The sequence below is a fragment of the Harpia harpyja genome, chromosome 8 (assembly GCF_026419915.1).
Source record: "Harpia harpyja isolate bHarHar1 chromosome 8, bHarHar1 primary haplotype, whole genome shotgun sequence".
In the NCBI taxonomy this organism is placed as follows: Eukaryota; Metazoa; Chordata; class Aves; order Accipitriformes; family Accipitridae; genus Harpia; species Harpia harpyja.
Window position 1 is genome coordinate 14,801,585 of NC_068947.1, and position 23,346 is coordinate 14,824,930.

At 37.2% G+C, this 23,346-nt stretch overlaps 1 protein-coding gene across 3 annotated transcripts in view; it reads right to left on the reverse strand.

Moving 5' to 3' along the window:
- The window catches only part of DYRK1A (dual specificity tyrosine phosphorylation regulated kinase 1A), an 88,877-nt gene that overhangs the window by 38,023 nt on the left and 27,508 nt on the right, over positions 1-23,346 (reverse strand). For all 3 annotated transcript variants that reach the window (XM_052793871.1, XM_052793870.1, XM_052793872.1), the window contains exon 2: positions 20,140-20,219. In XM_052793871.1, the coding sequence (XP_052649831.1) occupies positions 20,140-20,149 (10 nt within the window). In that variant the 5' untranslated portion in view covers positions 20,150-20,219. The remainder of the gene's footprint in view (positions 1-20,139; positions 20,220-23,346) is intronic.

Here is a 23,346-nt window from a genome sequence, read left to right on the forward strand (position 1 = left end):
ATTTACCCCACCGACAGATTTTAAGTAAATGAATTTCAGTTCCTTTGACCAAACTGAACCGCCAGTAAAGACTGAACACAAGAAACGGAAGTATCGTATGAGAAACAGGCAATTTTTTCCCACCAATTTAAAAAATTAAGATTGTCTGAAAGAATATTTGTCATTAAGTGTCTCTGCCTGTGACAGTGTGAATACATAGGGGAATACAGCAGCTACTGACCATCACCACTCCCAACACTCCTCAGGAGGTTCCCTTCCCACGCGCACAGATGTGTATTTTGAAAACCAGCATCGCTCAGCCCCCTTCAAATGAAGTCTCTAAATGCAAAGACCGACAGACTTACTCTGGAAGCAATTGCCTCTCTCTTCAAAAGCAGAACGCAGCTGCACAGCCTCCCTCTACACCGTGGCAGACAAGTGATCCCGTGCATGTTTTACTGCACTTTCCACAGCCCGACAGTGATGTGAAAGTGCTACTGCAATTCACTCACCTGGGAGATTGGTGTTTGTGTGTTTCCTGTTCTCGAGTGCTTGTGGAAGGTGCCTGACACTGGCAACCGACATCTCCTGTCCAGGTACACACCAGGTACAGGATATAAAGCACCAGCAGCAGCAGCAGCAGCCTCTGTGTCTCAAACCTTCAAAGGATCATGACACTACTCTCTGCCTGCCGATCGGCTGAAGGAGGGCAATGACTTTCTGTCAGCCACTAACCTGGAGAGGATCTGTATTTCTTCTTTATCAATCCCTATGACACTCAAAACTTTTCAGATCTGAATCGCAGAATCTGCTTTTTTGAATGCCCAAAATGTCAGTTCCACAGCCTGATGCTAACAGAAATTAAAGTTTTACTGGCAACCTCATTTAGAACATTTAACAACTTCATTTTAGAAATTTTATCAATAGTAAAACTACTAAAATACTCCCTTATATGTCCTAAACCTCATACAATTATCTTAGTATGTGCACTAACCCCCCTGACACATACAAAAATCAATTCCCTCTATTCTTTATCTCACATTAGCTTTTTAAACTAAATTACTGCTTTTTGATTTATGCTCATCTAGCAAACCCCGTAACAGCAGAGCAGCAACAGCAGTAAGCAGCAGCAGAGTGTTATCTGACCATAGGCTTACAAGATTTTCCAAGCAATCCAGCCTGGGCCAGTACTTTGCAGCACTAATCCTTCTCCTAGTCTGCTCAACTGTCCTCTCAAAGTAATACTTTTATCAGCAGTTAAGTAAGAGTTTCTTGTATTGGTGCAGTGCCTTCTCTTTCCCCCACCTCCAGAGAAAATACAAATAACATTACTTACAATTTTCAGTTTCCAGTGCAAAACTAAAGACTGAATACAAATTACCTGCTACATGGCAACACATCAAACCATATGATCCGTACAAGAGGTGAAAAACACCAAATATTTTGTACCTAATCAATACCTGTGGCTAACAGCTAGCCTGACGTCTAAACTTCACTTTTCAGATTCCACATGCATTTCCAGCTGAACATAATGTAAGGTTAGCATAAATGTCTGAATCATCTTTAAGGCTCTCCTTTAATCTATTGTACAAATACATATATATTAAAAAAGGAATCTTTTCCTATGCATAAAAACCATCAAGGGAAATAGAATAATTCAAATCATTTCCCATTTGTAGTTACTGAGGCACAAGATATATTTAAACAGTTGGTACAGAAAAAATGGAAAGCATCTACCATATCAATGTACAGCTAGCATGCCAAACCATTAATGTAAGAGCTAAACAAGGGATGAATACATCATGTGCAAATAGTCTCACATGATATAAATTATTCAATACCTGACCAAAGGAAACAGCTTTCAGAAGAGAGGGGGAGGATCTCAAAGTACTTTTGTAGTTTGAATAAATGCAGTATTATGAATTGATGCAAAATCTTTCTAACTCTACACCACAGTTAAATAATCACATGTATTTTCAAACTATTTCACTACGTTACATCAATCCAACTTGCATTCTGATGTTTACCATAAAGGTAGCTTTCATCTGATATAGTGCTGAAAATTTTAAAATAAAACCAACTGTAAAAATGAAATTACTTAGTACATAGGCAAGCATGCATTTTCAGAACTTATGCTATGTCCCCTCCTTCCACTTGAAGGATTTGGATAATGCATAATCCTATTGATATTGCAAGTCTTTTTGCTTTACTGATTTCAAACTGGCTATACAACACTTCATCTGGGATTGCCACGCTGGCAAAAAATGAACATATGATACACTTAATTCATGTCAAACAGAAGCCTTTTATAGACTTAGATAAACAGATAGAAGGCTTTTTAAGTGACAAATTGAACAACAACAAAAAAACCCTGCCATTATAAATTACACCTCAATTATGGGGAATCTGCTGGTGTAATGATTCCAGGGAATGCCTTCAATGGCTGATTTCATATATGACTTTAAAATAGTTAATTTCACTCAAACAGAAGTTTATAGTACATACTTAGTTTTGGCAACAACCAGCAGTTATGTTGCATTTTGGGACAGTACACTTTTTATATTAATAACAGAAATTCTGATATAGTTTCTAAAAAACAGAATACTTAGAAACTCCTAGGCATGCTGTCCTTATTAATCCATATTATAGTTCATAAAAATACTAACATTCAAAAAGGTTTTATTCCTCACTCCATAGTAGACTGGAAGCACCAGAACTATTTTCTTCTATAAAATATTCACAAGCTGTAAATTGTAACTAAATCATTTTTCTGCTGTGCTCTCAACGATTTGATAACTTGATATTCTGACACCAGCATTTTACAATAGAGGTCTCAAGCCAGTCCTTACTTCCTGACAAACTGCATTCAGACTTCTTAAGTCATTAAACGACAAATCATTCCCCAGTAAAAAGTTACAACATTTCCATATCTAGCTACTGCTAATGCCAGAGAACTCCAACTAAAATCAGAAATAAAACCAAGCTTTCACAAGTACAGTGAAACCTCGCAATTCCAAAGCACTTATTTGAAAGACCAATTTCCTGCCTTTGTAATAACTTCTGTATTTAGTATACACACTTTTAAGTTTAAGTAATTACTTCTTTTGATTTGTCTCATTTTGAAGTGCTAGCTTTCAATGAGAAAAAACTTAAGTATGGTTGAATAAGTACTTACAGCTAGCAACCACCAAAAGACAGTGATGCCAGGTTTCATTAATCCAAACAACAATACGACCCCAAAGCGGGGCTCACTGTAAACTGCATTCATTTCTCTCAAGTAGCACAAATTTAAGAACAGAAAAGTTTTAAACAAAACAAAACCAAAACAACGACAACAAAAACACCCACAAAACAAAACAATGTATCGCTATTAGATAATACTATAATCTAAGAAAATTATTTTTGAAGTGTAACTCACACATTTCCTTCAAAGGCTTTACTGTTTCTAGTATGAACTAAGCAATATGTATTAAAAAATTACAGCTGACTATTAAAATTGGGTTTTTTTCACACCAATAATAACGAGAGCAACACCATTCAAGTACCAGAGTTGTGCAAATTTAAAACCTTTAAATTTTGTCTACATCTTCAGCTACATGCATCTATAAACTTTATTCCCAAGTTACAAAAAGTCTGTAAGCAGGGACTGGGGTTCACATTTGCCATGACTGGGCTCCTCCTTTCAAAAATGTGCCACCTCTCTCCTCTAGGGACATTATGGAAGATGCATAAACCAAAGACAACATGTTCCAATTGCCATGCTTAAACTGTAACATTTAAACCTCTCCTTCCATCAGTCTCTGGTTTTACATGCCAGTTCTCAGAGCAAGCTACTGAGAGAGCTGCCTGTCATATGCATCTGCAGCATCAATATGGGGAGCAATGCAGAGATAGCAAGGTACACTCCGGCCAGCTGAAAAGACAGGTTACTTCGGGGGGGGGGGGGGAATCATTCCACCATTCCCTGAAGGATAAATAAACTATGACAAGGAAAATCTGACCAGATGGTTAGACATGGGTTTGGGTTTGGGTTGGGTTTTCTTGCCTCCACAGAGGTACAGAGGGAGAAGAATATTCCACCTAAGAGACTTGAATGGCTTTAAGGAAAGGAAATTTTGTAAAAATATTAAGGGATCCAAACACTAAACAGACCAGCAATTCTTCAAGGTTCAGTTAACAACTGTGTTCTGTGAAAAGATCATCACAAGTTCAGTTCATAGCATAAATGCTAACAAAGTTCTAACCCCTGCAGGCTTTTAATTCTTACAGAGTTTCAAACACAACTGTGCCAGTGGTCTGGTCAGAGTATACTTCCAGTTCATGAGCACATACTGAACATTACATTAATAGGCACCAGACACGACTGTACTGTAATGCAAAAGAACTACGGTCTCCTAACATGTCATGTTACCATGGGTTTAGGCTTTGCAAGTCAAGAAAAGTGAAACAATTAACACACGATCTCTTTATCTTAAAAGGTTAGGTACCAAAGCATTATAAAGCTTCAGCATTAGCGTAAATTTTCAAAGTGTGTTCTCAGTGGAGTAAGAGAATGAAACAAATTTTACCTGATTTAGAAACAACAAAATGTCTCATTACTTTTTTTTTTTTAAAGAATATACAGAACAGGAAACTTTCTAATCCAAGCATTATTGTAATAAGGCATATTACCTCTTCGGCTCTATGGAATGAATGGGCATATATAGCCAACGCTTACGAAACATCCTGCTTCACGTACTGCAGGCAGCTACCACAGTAAGGACTCTGGCAAATACACACTTGAAGATGCGCATTTTAACAGCATGACTCTTCTCTAGCAAGTAGATGCTAAGATAAGAAGGAAGAAGTTTGAAGTGCCCTCCTCCCCACGACTGAAAAAGCAGACATATTAGACTGAGGGCTATGTTAAGCTATTGTGGAAAAGATGCTTGAAAAGGGATACAGAAGGAATGTTACCGACAGCAGGGCATAAACTAGAGCACTTATAAAACAGCCTTCAAAGTAATAGGACTTTCTGTTGCTACAGTGATTAATGGGGGGGGGGGGGGGGTGGAGTATAAGACAAGCATAGTATCTGTCACCTATAAGATATCTGTAAAAGAAAATGAGAGCTGGGTAGCTTAGTATCCTCATCCAGTAGACTGCCATTGAGCCCAACTTTTTACCAAGTGCATCTAAGAGCACTTGGTAAATCCTTACCAGAAAAAAGAGCAATATTGTTTATCATGCTCCAAAGCCACTGCAAAAAATAGGGACTTGGTACAAAATGAGCAGAAGAAATCCAAACCACCTGCTATTGCTTTGTAGCATCAGTGATTATGCCAAGCAGTGGCAACACATGAAGCTGCTATTTGCCAAAGCATCTGGGTTGAAAGCAACATGGTGTTGTTCGCCGGCATTGCTGTACAAGCTAGCACAAAACTGTTTCAAAATGTCAATCTGAGACAGGCTTTTCAAGACTTCTACAGGAATTTGCAGAAATCCTACAATTCTTAGCAACTTCAGAGAGCCCTATCATGTACAAACAGAAGGCGCCACAGAGGACTTTTCCTCTTTTTCTCTTTCTCTGCCCCACAAAAGGGTAAGGGGAGACTTCCTAACATCTCTAGAAACAAAAGGGAGTAGACAGAAATGGAAAAAATGGCCCTTGCCATTATTTGCAAGAAGGAAGCATGGTAGACTCTTGAGAGTGCCATGGCACTAGCCACCTTTAGCCAATAATCCAATGTTTCAACATGTCAGCCATGATAAAACTTTATGCTACAAATGGGAATCATATGGAAAGGTAGAGCTGCACAGAGACTGATGATCAACAAACAGTATCAAAAGGACTCAAGTCAGAGATAGCCTTCTTCATGTGCTGATAATTATTTCGTTGTGGGTTCCACAACTGTAGAGAAGATGGAGAATAACATAACCTGATCTGTCTTCCTACATAAGCATGTCCCAAAGGCCATGGAGGGATTTCTCCGAAATGCTCATGGTATCAAAGAGAAAGCAAGCCAAACCATCTTCGTGGGCATGAGAAACAAGTTTGTAGTAGCAATGAAGTCCCCAATCAGCTCCACTTCAACCTCCATAGACTTTCAAGGGAAGCTAAGTCCTCATTAGTGAACCATTAAGCACATTTATATTGGGCCATAGCACTGTGTTTTCTATAAACACAGAAACTGTCATAAGATTGGCACAGAGTTTAACTGCAGAGATGGCAGTTTTGTTTGCATATGCTCTGTTTTTCTTACAAGCTTTCTAAATGGTCCGTCTCTACCGTACTCATGCGTATGACATTACGGTGAACATTTCTTGAATTCTCAGTAGGCCTGAAAAAAATGAGAGACACCTTGCAGGAGAAAGGGAGATTAGTCTTCTGACCACAAAGCAAATCAGAGGTCTGCACCGGGGCACACTGCAGACTAATGATCAGGAACCAACTACCCCTTCTCAAAAGGCATAGGATTCAAGACACTTATCTGTCTACTCGATTCTGAGACTGAAAAAAAGTTATCTGTGGAGAGAATCTTGAAATTTCCTGGTGCTCCTGTCTTGCCTAGGGTTTAAAGCTCCAATAAATAGAAGACTGAGCTGGATTGTGCTCATCATCCAAAACGAGGCAGCGTATCTTCCTGTCATGGGGAGAACGCTTCCACACAAGAATGTGACCTGATAGGTTCCTACAACCTTGTGTAGTCTGCGTTGAAGCATTTTTCTTCACATTTTCTCTTCAAAGTTTCCGATATCATATTTAAGCAACCTGGTCTAGTGGAAGGTGTCCCTGCCCATGGTGGGGGGGGCTGGAATTAGATGATCTTTAAGGTCCCTTCCAACTCAAACCATTCTATGATTCTATGAATAGGAAACAACTCTGCCGTGGGAAGCTACAATTCTTTTACTTACAGAAATGCACTATCAAAAAATTTCAGTATACTGGCTTAGTGATGACAAAGGAAAAATGCTCATCTAACCTTGACATGTTAAAGAAATAACAAAGTAAGTGAGTACGTCTAGGCTAATATGTGCCAAGTAAGAATACAAACTTTGTATTAAATACTATTATGAAGAAATAGAAAAAAAAACCCAGACCAACTAAAGTCGCCCAAATGAAAAGAAATAGTTATACTTCCACTTTTCCCTTCGTGCTTTTATCTCTCACTGGACATTCTCCTGTCTGTCTTTATCAAGGACAATACAGCTATCATCATTTTTACAGAAACCATGCAAACACGTTTCTGCATATGGAACAGAATTTTTAGAAGTTCTCAACACTGACCAAAATTCCTCCTGAGATAATGTGGAGCTTTATCATTTGGTTATCACAGATGCATAGCTGTGCAAACAAAGCTTTTGAAAAGCTCTTAAATAAGAATACAAATTTATTCATATATGTCTCAATCTGTTTCTGCTTGCCTTTGGTGTAACTGAATATGCTGCCAAGAGTTAATCTATTTACTACTATCAAATATTTTTAATAGCTATCTATGTATATAATCTTCACAGTTTGCAGAGCTACCCTAAAAACTAGACTCAATTCCAAACCTGGGGAAAGACAGACACCTTCCCACCTTCTCTCATTTTATATGTTAGCTTGACCTTCCCCAGCAAAATTCAGCTAGTTTTTGACAACCCTGATAAAAGAAGCTAATATTTCTTAATGGTGCTGCTTCATACTCCACTCTGCTCTACTCTGTTCAAACAAATAAAGAAAAGCTTTACAAGAAACACTCGAAGACTTTCCATCCTTCTTCAGTTTATGTGTATCCAAAATGGCAGATATCAGAGTTCAGCTCATCCACTGGGAACAATTCATCCAAACTATCTTCTCTATGTTCATCAGCAGAAGGGGCCATTTGCCTGGAAGAAATGTGTGTGCGTGCATGCACGCACACATGCATGCCTACTACTTTATTTCTGAATTCGAAAGGAATGATCACAGAGTCTCAAAGAATAAGGTTGAGAATCAAGGAATGTAACTTGAAGAAAGATCAATAGTCAGTGGACCCACGCATACAACCCCCTTCTGTAATCAAGTAGATTAGATTCTGTCTACTCAGATGAGGAACTAGACAGACAGGATTTAATTACTGAAGGCCAGAAGCATGTTAGGCATACAGATTCATACTTAGAAGTTAACATGCTTGTCCTTTTCCCTGCAACTGTACTGAGGACCCCAGAATGAGCTGGAGAAAAGAGACTCCCTGACTCTTCAAAAATGAGCCTATTGATGCTTCTCCGTGGAGCATCTTATACACACGCTTCTAATAACTTTCTAAGGCACTTCTTATTTTCAAAAACTGATCAACTCTTGCAGATAGTTCATATCTTTGAATAAGGAGAGACAGAAAGGAAAGGCAGACCTCTGTCAGAGGTCCCATTAATCCAAAAGGTGCAATAACTGTCTAATTACCTGGTCTTTGATGAAATTCACCTGATTCATTAGATAAATAACCATGAAGCTCATCTTGAGAGGAGACCAAATCACTGTAAATAGCCTGCTACATAGACTTGCTCATAAGACGCCAATTCACTTTTCTCTAAATTGATCAAAAGGCTTAGGTAAGAGGGAGATTAACAATCTTCCTAATGGTTTACTGCAGCTTGTTGGAAAGATGAAGCTACTGCTAATCTGTTATTGAGGATAATGTGGATTTTTGATGGCAAAAAGATACTGCTAATAAACTCATATCTTTGAAGAAAGTGTGATACAAAATAAAACAATAAAATACCATATTAAAATACTTTTAAACTATAACCAAGCTGTAAATGATGAGCAAGTGTGTGTGTGCAAATCAAGAATTCCATTCTCTTCTCTACCAACCCATTCCCTTCCTTCCCAAAAAAATGGTGAAGTAGATTTTTCATTCATATTATATAGGCTATAGATCACAGAGTTACAGCACACAAATTATTCCTCAGCTGTCTCAATATACATTGAGTGTTTACATGCATCTGAGTTGAATACCTGTAGCGAGAGTGAAAGACTTCAAGTAAAAAGACGTCACTATAGATCTGGCAGTGTTTTTAACCCAAATCATTGCTCTAGACAAAGTTAGCTCCCAAATTCTATTTAAGGAAACTGCCTTCTATTGAAAAAGTGGAGTATTCAGCTAGCTACATTTTGGTGGCACTTTTTCTGAACAGAGAGTGTCAGAATTTTTGCATTTGGATGGCAGCCTATAGAGTCTGGATTCCTCCCAAGAAAAAACGAAGTTTCACTTCTTGCCTTCCCCTGGAGCTCCACATGCCTCCAGACATATAAGGAAACACCAAACAAACAAAAAACACAACAACTACTTTTTGCCTTTCTCAAGATTCAAACAGTTGTTGCCTGGGGCCTTTTGCTACCAGTATCTTTGTAGGAATACAAAGCTGAACACAGCATTCTAAACTGAAGTTGCAGAATCCTCACTTGAAAATTGACCAATTGATTTGGGTGTGAAACAGCCTCTTTTTCTGAGGAAAATCTCTTTTTTTCAGAAGAGAAGTCATGAAGACCCATAAAGTCCATAAACTCAACCTAAGCCAGAGGACAAGAACAACTTTACAGATACAATTTGTCAGAAGATGGAAGAAAAGAGAACTTTTGAAGAAATCCTACAGGAAAGCAAGCCAAAATTATCTCAAGCTTTGTACGTGAGAAGGAAGCAAAGCAATATTCCTGCAGCTCCAGGTCAGGAAAAAAGTTATACATATATATATTTATATATATTATGTATACATAACAAAAGGTAAAACAACAGTGTTTTCTTTGTTTTGACCAGGAAGAAAAAAAAAGTCGTCTTCCAAGACAACAGTAAGTACAAAGGGAAAGGAAAAAGGATTCTACCAGTTCAGTAAACATGGAACTAGCAGCTGTGTACATCTATACTAACAGATTCAGGTGGGTCGAGGAAGGTTCCTAAACACAGAACTATGATCCGCTGTGTTCGTAAAACGTTAGAGCATTCACAGCATCCGTTCCAACTAGCACTCTTCCCCAGTAACTCCTGGGAATGTGTGGCAGTCAGCATGTTCCAGGAATCCTTCCCAATAGGCAGCTTTCAGGCAGCCACCCAGTTTTACAGGCTAGGACAGTTAACTAGCACAGATGTGTGCTGTTCCATGTGATCGGCTTCAGTGGCTGGGAACATTCAATTTACTAACAGAGAAGTGGGCCTTTTTGTCTGTGAAATTTTATTCTTAAATCTTTTCTGACTACATCTGCTCTTGCAACTCTTTTTTTGGCATACTTTACAAACAGTGTCTTCTACCCATCTTGAGAAAAATCTCCTTCCAAACAGTGAAAATGGCAAAACAGAAAAGGTTCAATTGTGAACACATTTTTTGTAAAATACTGGGGTGCAAAGAAAGAAGGCGGCAGGCATGTCAAAAGCTATAGTCTAAAAACTGCACTGCTTGCTTGAAGATTTTGGCCTGGTGAATCTGTTTCTTTGCAAGGTACTTAGTTTAAAAGAAGCTATTGAGATCAAAGGACAAGAACAATTAGTTGATATTGAGGATCACCAAGTACAAAATGTATACATGCAAAGATCTTCACAAACTAGTCTAAATTGAAGTACACAAGACCACCTTGTATTTTTTCAGTTATTTATCAGAATCATCTTAATGCTAGAATCAAAGTTTTCCTTCAACATCTCAACATGCCAATTTTGAAAAACTGAATTTCGGAGAAGAATCCAGAGATGTGAACATGTAGCTTAAAAGAAACACTAGCTTTTGTACACCACCACCTGAGACTAAGCACCAGAAATACACTTAAACTATATGCTATGGATACATCATTTTACTCAGGTAAGTCTCCAAGAATTACTCAGCACTGTAAAATGTTTACTTAATTTTACAGCAAAAAATTTTAGAAATGTATAACTTAATATTAAGAAACAAGAGTAAATCAATTAATAGATTACTGTTTTACAATCTTTAAGGAGTTAACACATAGCCCACTTAAAGCATCATCTTAACATAAAAATATGGAACACTACCTAAAACAAAGTTGTAAATGAAGGTATGATGGACATCCGTTGCTTTTCACAGATATTTTGGTAAACTTTAACAAGTGAAATATTTCAAAGGGCAAGCTCCCCCTTTCATTTCAAGCTAGCACAAAGCCTCCATATTACTGAAAGGTACAAAACTTGGTAAACTTTTTTTTTCCTTTAATATTTTTTAATAAGCTGATCTAATACATGTAAGCCAATATTCCATACCTACATGAAGATATCACTTACCCATTTTATATTCAATCCAACTCACAGAGAAGGATCTCATCTACTTCTGAGAGACATTACTAGCAAGTCAGAACTCATATTAATGTGACAGGTGAAATCATACATACTTTTACTAATATAGAAAAACTTGCAGTCTCAGTTCATACCATCTAGGCATATTCGGTGACCTTGGAGGAGCATGAAGATGGATGAAAGTCCTAGTACAGATAAGCTAGCATTTAAAAAAGAATCCATCAAAATATGGTTGTATTCATCCCACTTCTTGGGCTTCTATAATCGCTGCTGTCTGTACAGGGATCTTCATGTATTGCCAAAACCAGTTATTTATTTATTCCTCTGGAATGGTGAGACAGACCCAAGGAACTGTGGACTATAATCACAGTACTACAACACTTCTTCTCTATTCAAATGCCTTACTGCCTACATAGCCAGGTAAAACATCGCTTGTGTCCACAAACCAGGCAAGAATGAAATTGACTTCACCCACCTTTGCAAACATGATCTTTCTATTTCATTTCCTGGCAGAGCACATCTATCAATCCTTCTACATTACATTTCAGAGGTAGGCAAAAAAGCAGCAAGTTCACTCCAAGATATTGACCTCAAATAGGCAAGATGCACAAATATGAAAATTCTCTGTGATGTTAGTAAAGACACTGTGAGACAAGGTAACAGTGTTGGGTGGTGTACCAAACTTTAGGTTGGATTCTCTGTTCACACATAAAGTGGATTCAGTAAGACAATGAAATAGACATCAGGAGTATGCAAAAAAGAAACCAGTTAGAAGAACCAGAAATAACCAGTACAAGTACAACTTAATACTATGCTTGCACCCTCAGTTTAAGGGACCCTTAATAATCAATTTGTTAGGAAAATCCAGGCACCAATAGATTTCCATGGGGGAGGAGGAAATCAAGAACAAATCTCTCTCTTGTGTCTGGAACAAAACTGCTGCCACCTGTTCCACCTTTATTGCAAATACATTCAACAGCTGTCTCTATCTGCAATATACTAAAATTTAGATCTTCAAAGATATTTAGGTACTTAACTCAGCAAAATGTCAACAGGAGTTAGATATAAGTATCAATGAAGTGCTGGGCCCCAGAAACAAGGCTTCAGAATACCACTTTGGTTGATCAATTTATGTTGTGCTGCGTTTACCCACTGTTGCCAGGATAACTGAAAGGTCAAAACTGCAAATTTAATGTCTCACCACCGCTTATGAAAACAAATGATTGTTTCTTGCTGTCTAATCTAATCATTGTCCATAACAGTTTATCAACAAATGTGTATTTTTGAGAATAGAGCACCAAGATGAAAATCTGAGAACTGAAACATTCCCAGTTTTACGACATTTTCCAAGCTCAATTACGCTCCTTAGTACAGGAGGTTTTAACTAGACCCACTTAGATTATGTCTGAGCTGCATCTAGTGACATACAACAACTGACAAGTACGTCCTTAAGTTGTCTTATTCAAATATCCAAGCTAATAAGCATGGATAGTTGATTGCATATTAAGACATGGAAACTATCATAAAACCTGGTGAGAGGAACACTTACTGCCCTACGTGTAACTAGGTAAAAAACTCCATCATCAAGTCTTAGTGTATCATATGTTGCTCTGACAAGCTGGTAATACACCGGCTTGGCATACCAGTTAGGCTTCAAGCTAACAGAACGTGTGGTCACCACCGTATGGAATAGCATTTAATATAAACATATTAAAAACCATATATCAAGGGAATAGGAAACAGCTGGCTGATAGAAACAGAAAAATAACAGTTTTTAAGAAGTCATAATGTCCAATTTCAGCAAGATTTATGAACAATGTTTGCATAGTTCTTGCACCTCACCTACCTGATAAAGTACTATCAACAGAATTCCTACCAAGAACTATGAAGTACTCGGGACTGGCTGTTAAGAGAGCGATCCTATGGCTTCCCTATCTTAAAACCTAACCTCAAAAGAATATAACTGTTCATGGATGGAGGGAGAGATCATTTACATCTGACTGCATGATTTATAAAATAGGATGCCTCCTACGAACATTTATTCCCCTGCTTATGGATTCTACATAGGGTATGCTAAGGAACCAAAGTGGTGCATGTTTAAGTTAAGCCACTATTAAGCTTTTTTAGTGCCAGGGCTGGTCAAAACTGATGAATTTTGGGTATTCCGTCTCCACAGATAGCAAATCCAAATAAAGCTATTGCTGTGTGCAATGAAAGATTTGCACCCTAGCATGTACTTTAGGAATGCAAGACTTCAGATGTGATTCTTAGAAAGCTGTAAAGGGCAAGCTCCTGAACTAGTGTTGGCCATTGCTGAATTCAAGGGAAGAAGCTTCCTCTGGATACAAACCAATGGCCTTACCGCAAGAAGCACAGGGCTAAGATTCACTTCAAAGCCCATCCCCACTCCTAACTTCACTCAAAAACCTCCCAACCCAGGCAAACAGTAACACTCCGTGAATGCAGTTTGCTATGGAAAGCATACAAAAACAGGACAAAAAAAGCTGTCTGCAATATGATGCCTAAGACAGGAACACTCACACAAGCAAACACCTGAGCCAGTAAGTCAACATGATATAGCACAATGCCGAGACTATATTAGCAGCTCTAAATGCAGTCTAGCCATCCTATTACTGTGTTACCCAAGAGAACCTTTACTTTTCATTCACAGACTGAACACTCTGACACCACAGGGGCTTTTTCATTACAGCTGCTCATTTGATGACTTTAAGGGCTATAAGAAAGACTCTATATTTGTAGTGTTATATTCATTGTAGACCTCAGGCATTCTCAGTGGACTGACCAACCAATAATTCTGGAAATGTGTAACATTTTTTATAATTATTAAGATAGTAATTCTTAATATGAATTTGAATTTTTTTGTTCAAAATCAAATTTTTCTCAAGTCTAAATGAGTCTTTGCTCTTAGAAATAGGTAACAAATAAATTTCAGCCTCGCAATATAGCTGCTGGAGCATTACCGTTCATCAAAAAGAAATGCCTTCATCACTTAATACTTTGTTGAAAGTTATCTCAAAAAAAAGTTTTGAAAAGAGGACCACATAAATCAGGATACAAAATGAATAGAAATTACTTTTCCAAATTATTAAAACTAGAGGTGTGTATCTTTAAGATACTTTTATTTCAAGCATTATGCAGCAATGTAATGCTTCTGAAAGCACAAAGCTCCTCTGAATCCCTATCTCAATGGTCCCTGGAGCTGAGAATATCTCAACTCTGCCAACACAGGAGAGGTAGACTTGGCTGCAGTGGCTGGAGCTCTCTGCATCCTCCCCTCTCCCTGCCCTCCTGAAGAAATGAGATGCTGTTGACTACTGCCACCCAACGCCCCTGTGAGCCCCACTGAGCACTCTTATGAGCAGCCTAAGAAAGAATATTTCAATTTTGCTGCAAAACACAAATGAAACTTCCAGACATGAAAAAAACCCTAGACAACTACTAACAGGGCTTTCTACAAGAATTCACACCCATCTCTCTTCAGAGAGTTGCTCTCTCTCAAGAGGAAGCAAATTAAATAAAAACAGAGGCCTCTCAAGATTTTCTGGTTCAGATGCTTCAGTCTGTTCCTGAATAAGAAAAGTAGCATTCTCCACCAGGTGATACTTCCATGCCATAACCCTGGAACAGGATTTTTGTCAGTTGTTTCCTCTTACATGAGGGCTGAAAACTTTAATCTTCAATATCATGGGTACTAAGCAATTTGGGGGGGGGGGGGGGAATAATCCCTTTTTCTTTTAAATAGGCAACTTCTTTTTAAATATGGATGCACGAATCTAACTTTAGCTGTCCAGGTTTTCACGTTTCTGATCTCAAATACAGAAAGTAGAGCATTAATCTAGTCTCTTGACTTCAAGGTTATCATTCATTGAGGTCAATGACTCCATCTCTGAAAAGCAGAACATCCACTTTCAGTATGGTAACTGTTGCCCTTCAGTAAACAACTGTGTTCAACTCATTCCTGACTGCGTTCTCACAACTGCTGACAAAAAACTAGCAGGCAGAAAGACAGCATGAATAACTCCTGCAAAGGGAATTATCTATGTAAAAACAGTGGTTAACCCGAAAAGCATTCTTATTCATTCGAAGTGCTCATTAGCTATCTATATTTAAAACTTCCACTACTAATAAGCAACTCCATCTCTTATGTTATTTTCTTGCTATCTTCTGTTTACGTTAAACTTCTGTTTATCTGCCCAGCCAAAACCTGAATATCCAACAAAAACTGCCTGCAATGACACAATCAAATATGTGAACAAGTTACTGACAGATAGAATCACTCTAATTAGAATGGAAGTCACCAAACAGAAACAAAACCGGAACCAGCCCATACCATGCTTCAGTATGGAATTAGCACACAGGCTAAACATTTGCTCCTTTACAACCCAATTGTGGTTTTATGCCAGCAACACAGATCTCGCAAAAGACACTCCAGGTACACAATTACTTAAGTGGAAACATAGATAGTACTGTCATCATCTCCACAAGAAGATACAGGTAAGTGGTAAAAAGGTGATGCCCCAGTAAGTTTTTGGAATTCCCTGGTAAAGCTTAGTAGTACAAACTAGTTCAAAGGCATATCAGCAGACCTGGTATAACATAATACAGATGAACTTCAAAATACAGAGCAGCAATATTGGACAATTTTTTTTTTACTACAGAATAACAGTGGCATTTTTTTGCTTTGGTTTGTTTTTTTACTACTGACAGATACAAAAACGTTATTCAAAATAGCTACAAGGCTCAATGAAATCAGTAGCTAAAATATTAGGAATATGAGATGTGAGAGACATGGCCCAATTCTAAATTTTCATTCTACTCTTACACAAAACTAACACCTGAACACTTGCAAGACTATAAATTCCACCCAATCCAAGAACTTCCCAGAAGTCTTTACTCTGCATTTGCTATAAATTTTAATAAGCAATGCAGCTGGGGGGGGGGGGCAAGTATCTAGGCAAGTATTTACTACTTCATTGTTCTTGCACTATTCTTATTGAGTACTATTGGAATGGCTTGCTTTTTTCTTTTCCAAACATGAACAATATTTTCCTGAAGCTAAGAGCAATATGATAATTTCCAATGTTTTATCAAACTTGAATATATAATTTTCACCTTTTATATCATTTGCTTGGTTCTCAACATCTCTAGTGCATTCAATATATTTTCATGATGATGAGAAGAATTTGATATAACTATTATTTTGATCTGTTTTCTACATTCAAATCTACCCATTAAAGTGTGAATGTGTTAAAAAAATAAAGTTAATACATGATAAATTCTACCACACAATTAAAGGTAAAATAATCACCCTATGCTTCTTTTTAATGAATTTATATGATCAAACCTCTGGATCAGTTTATACAGGCATAAGAATTGGACAAAAATACTGTAATATTTATATACTACATATGTCTAAGACATAACTGATAACAGTTACCCTGTTTCTATGCTGCCCTTAGTATGCAGAAATGTCCCAAACAATGTTGTTCAATGGTCTTGTGAGAGATCTAAATCAGGAAGAGATACCTGTTGTGTTTTAACATAAAGTGCATCATCATCAAAAAGCAGTTCAGAACATGCAGACTCTTTTTCCTTCCCTTCTGCTTTCAAGAACAATACTTCAGCATTAACTGTTACCAGTTAATCTCCTCTGAGAGTTATCAGCATGTGGTGTTAAGGAATGGATGCTTCTGGAACTTGTACTTTCGGTTTAGTAGATCTATACTGGTCCCTTATACTCTCAACTGACATACAAGTCCTTTTCTTATGAAGGTTAAGACAAGACAAGAAGCTTTAAGCTCTTCAAAAGCTTAAAGATCAGACAACTAGTTCTTTTTAGTTACATATTCCTAGGCTGCAGCTAACTAGAAAAATCAAAGCCAAAACCAGAAAGTTCTTTGTTACAGAACCAATCCATTTTTATAAGGTAGCCTTCACAAAGAGGAGGGAAAAAAGTAACAACCAACCACACAGTTATACTCTGCTTAACAAGTGCAGGACAAGATGTAGCAATCACTTTGAGAACATGAACTTTTAAACACAAGATGAATTCTTGCTTGTAAGTACAGAGCACAATCCCGTATTTGATGCTACCACACCATAAAAAACACTTGCTAGTGTGATTATCAGCATAATAACTACAACCATAATGGTAGTAATAGCATTGGCACTTATGGTTCCTTCCTTTCACAAAACGTCCTGGAGAGACTGACTTTCAAACTACAAAGAGGTAAAAAGAAAAATTCACATTCTGAAAATATTTTTTTAATCACAAACCACATTCTAAGGCATTAACTTTGTTATCACAACATGCATTTGTAATGAACAAGCATGTCTGAAATAGAAATTTAGCTTTTCCTATAATGAGCTGAACCCCCAGCTTTCCTTTTTGCAGCATTTCACGAAAAAGCAGTATACATCCTATAAAATCTACAAGTTAACAAGATTGACAAAAAGCAATTATTGAAAATCTTTCAGTTCTCCAAACAGTATCTTAAAGTGCCCTTCTCTACATGTGTTCTACATATCATAGGTGCTAAGAAAGGGCAAAACCAGAAGTCAGACAGGCTGCAAATTTGTTTTCCTGGTTAGTCAAATTGGAAAATAAGATTCAATATCACCATTTCTTAATATTTTCACTTTTTTTTTTTTTTAAAACAGTGGACATTAATACATTTCTGTGTTTTCAGCTTAAGTGGTGATCTAAAATTCAAGTATTCCAAGATAAAAAAAGTGAAAAAATCCTCTTCCTCAAGAGGATTGTTTCCCCCAGTTACGCTGTGGTTAATTTTAGGGTTTTAGAGTAGGTCAGTTTCCAGTGAAATGAAGAGATGCCCATTATGAGAAACAATTTACTTAGCCTATAGAAGCTTTCATCCTTTAGCCAAAGGTACCTTAGACAGTACTAGGCATCTCTGATCAGTCACCCTCAGAAGCCAAGCCTTGTTGAAAATGCAAAAGACCTGTCCTCTATAACCACAAAACCTTTCAATTTCTGGCCTGACCTCTCCTCAGCTACTTTGAACTGAAGAAAGGTATCAGCAGAGTCATCATATGACTCTTGCTGTTACTGCATTACAAAATAATTACAGTACATTTTTTCATTTTAAGGCATGCAAATCATGTTTATTCTCAGAACCTCAGCATACTAATATTGGCTCTCCTAATAAACAGAAACTGCAAATAACTCTTACTTGTCTAACTTCCAACTTATCTGACACATCAGAAACCTGCAAGTCTTTGTCAAGGTATGACTGTTTTTCACTCTGTATTTATCACGGGACTTCTAAATAAAGAATTTGGGCTTTAGAAGACAGAATTACTACTTAAAATTCAAAATCTTGTATACATTTCTATTCTTGAAGCTTGTAATTCTACAAGCTCAGCATCATCAGAAAGTCCGACCAAAACTGAAAGTGCCTAAGTTTTAAATCAGATTAACGTATTCCAATATGAAACTTAATTCTCTCAAACAGTGTAAGATACGTAAGGTACTATTTCATAATACTATCTTTCCTTTCAGTTCTGGGATCAATACTTCTAAAGCTTTCAAGCCATTTTCTTAATATTTAAGTTGGGCTATATTTTAATCTACACTGCAACAAGCAAATGACCTACAATGTTATCAATTGCAATGACTGCCTGCTAGACAGAACTCCACAAATTTGACAGGACATCAAAAGATTCAATTTTGAGACTTTAAATGTATTCCTCCAGATTTATATATTTAAAATAAATGAAATATCCCTTCAGAATATTTTTTTCTTTCTCCTCTTCTTTGCCCCACCTAATTTTAGAATTCTTTAGACCCAGTTTTACTTGAGCTATCAACATACAACTTACGAACATTCAACTGAAATGAATGAATATTTAGTTTTCACAGAATGAAATATGCACTTACAGCATCTTGGTCTTAATCCAACACGCTCCATGTAAATATACCCTCTAAAGCTGTTTATGCATGAACAGCTGATGCAACTGAAGACTGTCAATCAGGAGATGATCTGGATGCATACGTAAATCTATCTAGCTTTTTTCCCCAGCCCCAAGGATTCATGGGTTTTAAAGCCAAACAAGCAAATAAAAGATCTGTCTTATGTGTACTTCACTGTTATAGGCCTCAAAATGTAAGTCACAGAACTGTTCATTACTTAAGTAAGGGCATTTGGGTGCAAAGAACTACATCAATCCTCCTGTACAACCTAAATTTTATTCTACTTCTGTTGATCATGATTTTTCATGTCAAAATAATAACCATATTTCCAGCAAAACAGTATCACTAAGAATAAGCTATTTAATCTGCAAATACACTTGGTACGTACAGTATTTTGATTAACAAAAAATGGAAGAACTTCCCAGAACACCAATTTGAAGAATGACTACTGACTTTCAAAGATGTGCAAAGATCATCAGTTCCTTAGAAATCTTACAGTAACTGGACATAAGCATGTTATAAGGCATAGTGAACTCTTAGCTATTAATTTGAATGAAATGCTCTTTTTCAGATGGATCCGTAACATTTCTTCAAAAGAAAGTTAATGAATGATTGAAATAATGTGTCACTAAACAGGTGACATCTGTTGGCAAATGGGGGGCATTAAAAGGGAGTAATAACAAATAAGACAAGACTGAAAGCAGTACATTTAGTTAGCATCTTTAAAAGCAAACTTTTTTTTGCATAAAACTTTGGAAACAATATTTCCATTCAGGGAAACCATCTTCTTCCTGGACAGTTGCAGAAGAGTTTCAAAGGGCAAAGAAAGATCTTGAAATTCTGCAGACTCTTAAATATTCTACTGAGGTTGGAACAACATAATTTTGGGCGTGCAGAGAATGGAATAGAAACAAAAAGTAGATCAAGAACATCAAAGATTTCCCTTCTAAATACCCTTGAAAATAAGATTACCTGTATGCATCGTCTTCTTTCAAGTCTCATATCATCCTGCAGGGGTGTGGGGGACGGGGGGAGTCCAGCAGCAAACAACACTGCAAAATGAAGAAAAAAGAAGTAAATGTAGATACAAACTAGTAAGATACCTAAAAAAACCCCATAAAACCTCCATTCTACTAGATCCACGTAGTGCTTAGTTCAACCCTAGCTCTCAGGTATAACCACAGAGCTAAACCAAGGAAGTTCCAACAGAAAATGAAGTTTTCTGACAGTAAAAGTAGAGACAGACATTAGAAAGACTATCTTCCACTGACATCGACTGTTAGAAAAAAAAAAATTATCTAAGTATCAAAATTTCAGGGATTAACTTAAATTTTAACTGGTCATTGAACAGTTCTGAAAATTAAGGTCTTCCAAAAAAGTTCTTCTCAGACCTACAAAAGTGAAATCATTGGTAGTTACCCATCTGTGCAAAGCCCTTAAATATATGGATTTTTACAGAAACACAGGACAATATTCATAAAACATGACTGAACTTCTGTAGGATTTTACCAAATCAACAACTGTAGAACTATAAGTGCACGTAAATCCATAAATGTACAAGTCCATTTCTTCCTCGTATCTCGCATGAAATTGCATTAGGTTCACCTTACACCAAATTAAAGTATGCTCATAAAAATAAAATTATAACTTTCTACAAGACAAAGAGATATAAAGGCATGAGTTTCTAGGAAGAAGTCTCTAACATAAGTTTAAAAAAATGGTGGGATTATGAAAAGAAAAAGCAAACAAACAAACAAACACCCAACAACTAACCAACCCCTGGTCAAAGTATTTTTCAAGTATTTGCTTTTCATTTGTTCTCCAACAAAACATCATTGGTGGTCTACAACCTATGAAAACATCAAAACCACTTAGAAATTAATGAGAATTTTAGAGAACCTCTGCAAATTACCTAACTGCTCAAATTGTAGAGTTTAGATTATTATTTAAACACCTCCTGATTTATGTAACTCCAAGAAAATGTGTCTAGCCTAAAATGCGCTTAGATACTGCAATGTGAGCAGAAAACGTTGCAGTTCACTCCACTTCTTCATTAACAATGACTGTTTAAGTCCTGCATATACCCTAAACCCAGCCAGCTTTCTTCCACCACACTGGCTTCTTCCTTGTGCCACAGAAATGTGACATGCACACACAGACATGCACACACAAAAGGGGGTGGCAGGACGACAAGGAAGAATTACTTTTTTAATACACGTAGGAGCATATGTTGCAGCGGTTCTATTGTTATTTTACAAGCAGGTGACTTCTTGCTGTCATGCCTCCAAAAGATGGAGGAGGCAAACAAAAAACTGGCCATCCCACATCATGAATCAACACCCTTAGTTTTTTACTGCTGAAGTTCCACAGAGACCTAGAACATCACTGCCACATCCCCAGTAGCCACGAACTTGGCAAGGCTGATGGGTACTGCCTAAGGCTACCCAAGATCCCACAAACTAGGCACTCTCATGCCTAAATCGCTTCAATTTGGATAAAAGATTCGGTCTGGTATGTATGCTAAGTGTAAACACCACACAGACAGACAGTGTCTTCCACTGAGCTTAGACCCACTAAACTTAGCAGAGGCAGTCACTTGTATTCGAGAACAAGAAAAAAAAAAGAAGGGAGAGAAAATTCTTCTCTTCTTTACACTAAATAGTCTCTGGATTTAAACAAACAAACAATAGAAGTCCTGGAGCACCAGATATGTCCAGCCTACATGGGTGTCTTTAGGCTACAGAGCTACAGTCCCATTTTTGAAAGCTCTCTGGCCAAGATACCTTTTTTTTTTTTTTTTTTTTAACCTGCAGTATCTATGTACACCAGGATTATAGAAAGCCTCTTCCAGTAGTAGCTGCAAGGACTGAAGGCATCACTCTCTTGTCTTTACCACCTTGTAGCTCAAATACAGCAAGAATCACCTCTCATTTGCATCAGTACAAGGCTAGTTTCAATACTAAGCCAGCTTAGTTCAAACTATCAACAAATATAGTTTGAGCAAAGCTAGCTGATTTTCAGCCAAAATGGACTGTAGAGCGTTCATACATTGTCTTCTGCCAGTTCCACAATGGGAATGGTAAGCTCCAAAAGCAGCACATTAGCACATCTCCGGAGCTTTACAACAGCCTAATGTTGTATCAAACTGACTGCAACGCTAGCAACATACAGCACTGTCGTGGGCAACAGACTGCCAACTCTATTCCAAACCATAAGAGGAAATCAGTTGATAAGAACATACTATCCAATAAACACAGAGACTACCAAGCTATAGCTACAGAACTTGAAATCACACAGCTGCTTTTGTCAAAGCAGTAAAGCAACTTCATACATATGGGAAGCTATGCTTTTTGCTGATACGAAATCTAGAATATTTTAAAATCACTTGTAATACTAACTCTGAAAAAGTATTTATCTTGCAAAGAATTCATAAAGGTGTAAGAAAGGAGAAACCACATTGGAAAGGTAACGCACACAGACTTGAATTATTTCAGAATTTAGAAGATGACATTAGAGCTACTGACAATAAGGAAGAGTTGCTGATGTAACTATAAAATCATTAACAGTTTATTAACAAGGAATCAATACATCCGCCCACTTCATAGCTAACCAGCAAAACATATCCATCACAAACCAATACAGCTCTCCAACAATTATCACATTCTGAAGAACTGGACAACTAGTGTGGAATTAAGAACTGGAGTGGAAAAGCAGGTGTCTATTGTAGCACTGTATTCTAAGAAGGGACCCACAACATAAAAAGTACTTTTAAAACATTAGTGGAGAAAAAAGACAATGAGATACTGTGATGGTAACAGTATCACAGACACACAACATAAAAAGAGTAACATTTTAAACTTTTTTTTTTTTTTAATAGATGCAACCAAATCACATATAATAGCTGCAGGGGCAACACATTAAACTCAGTAACTGAGTGTCTTCTGTTGTGCCTCCGCATTGCCAAGTTCTTAAAACCAAATGACCTTTTACACAGCCTGTACAAGGGCTTCCTGGTTTAGATAATAAATTGATGATAAGAGGAGGCAAGAATAAATCGCACTCATCACACAGTCTGTAAGATCATTACTAGAAGAATCCCCTTAGTAATAACATATACTGGGCTTCAAGAACCCAGTTTGATCTACTTACTGATATAGAACAGAAGTGAATTGGAAATAA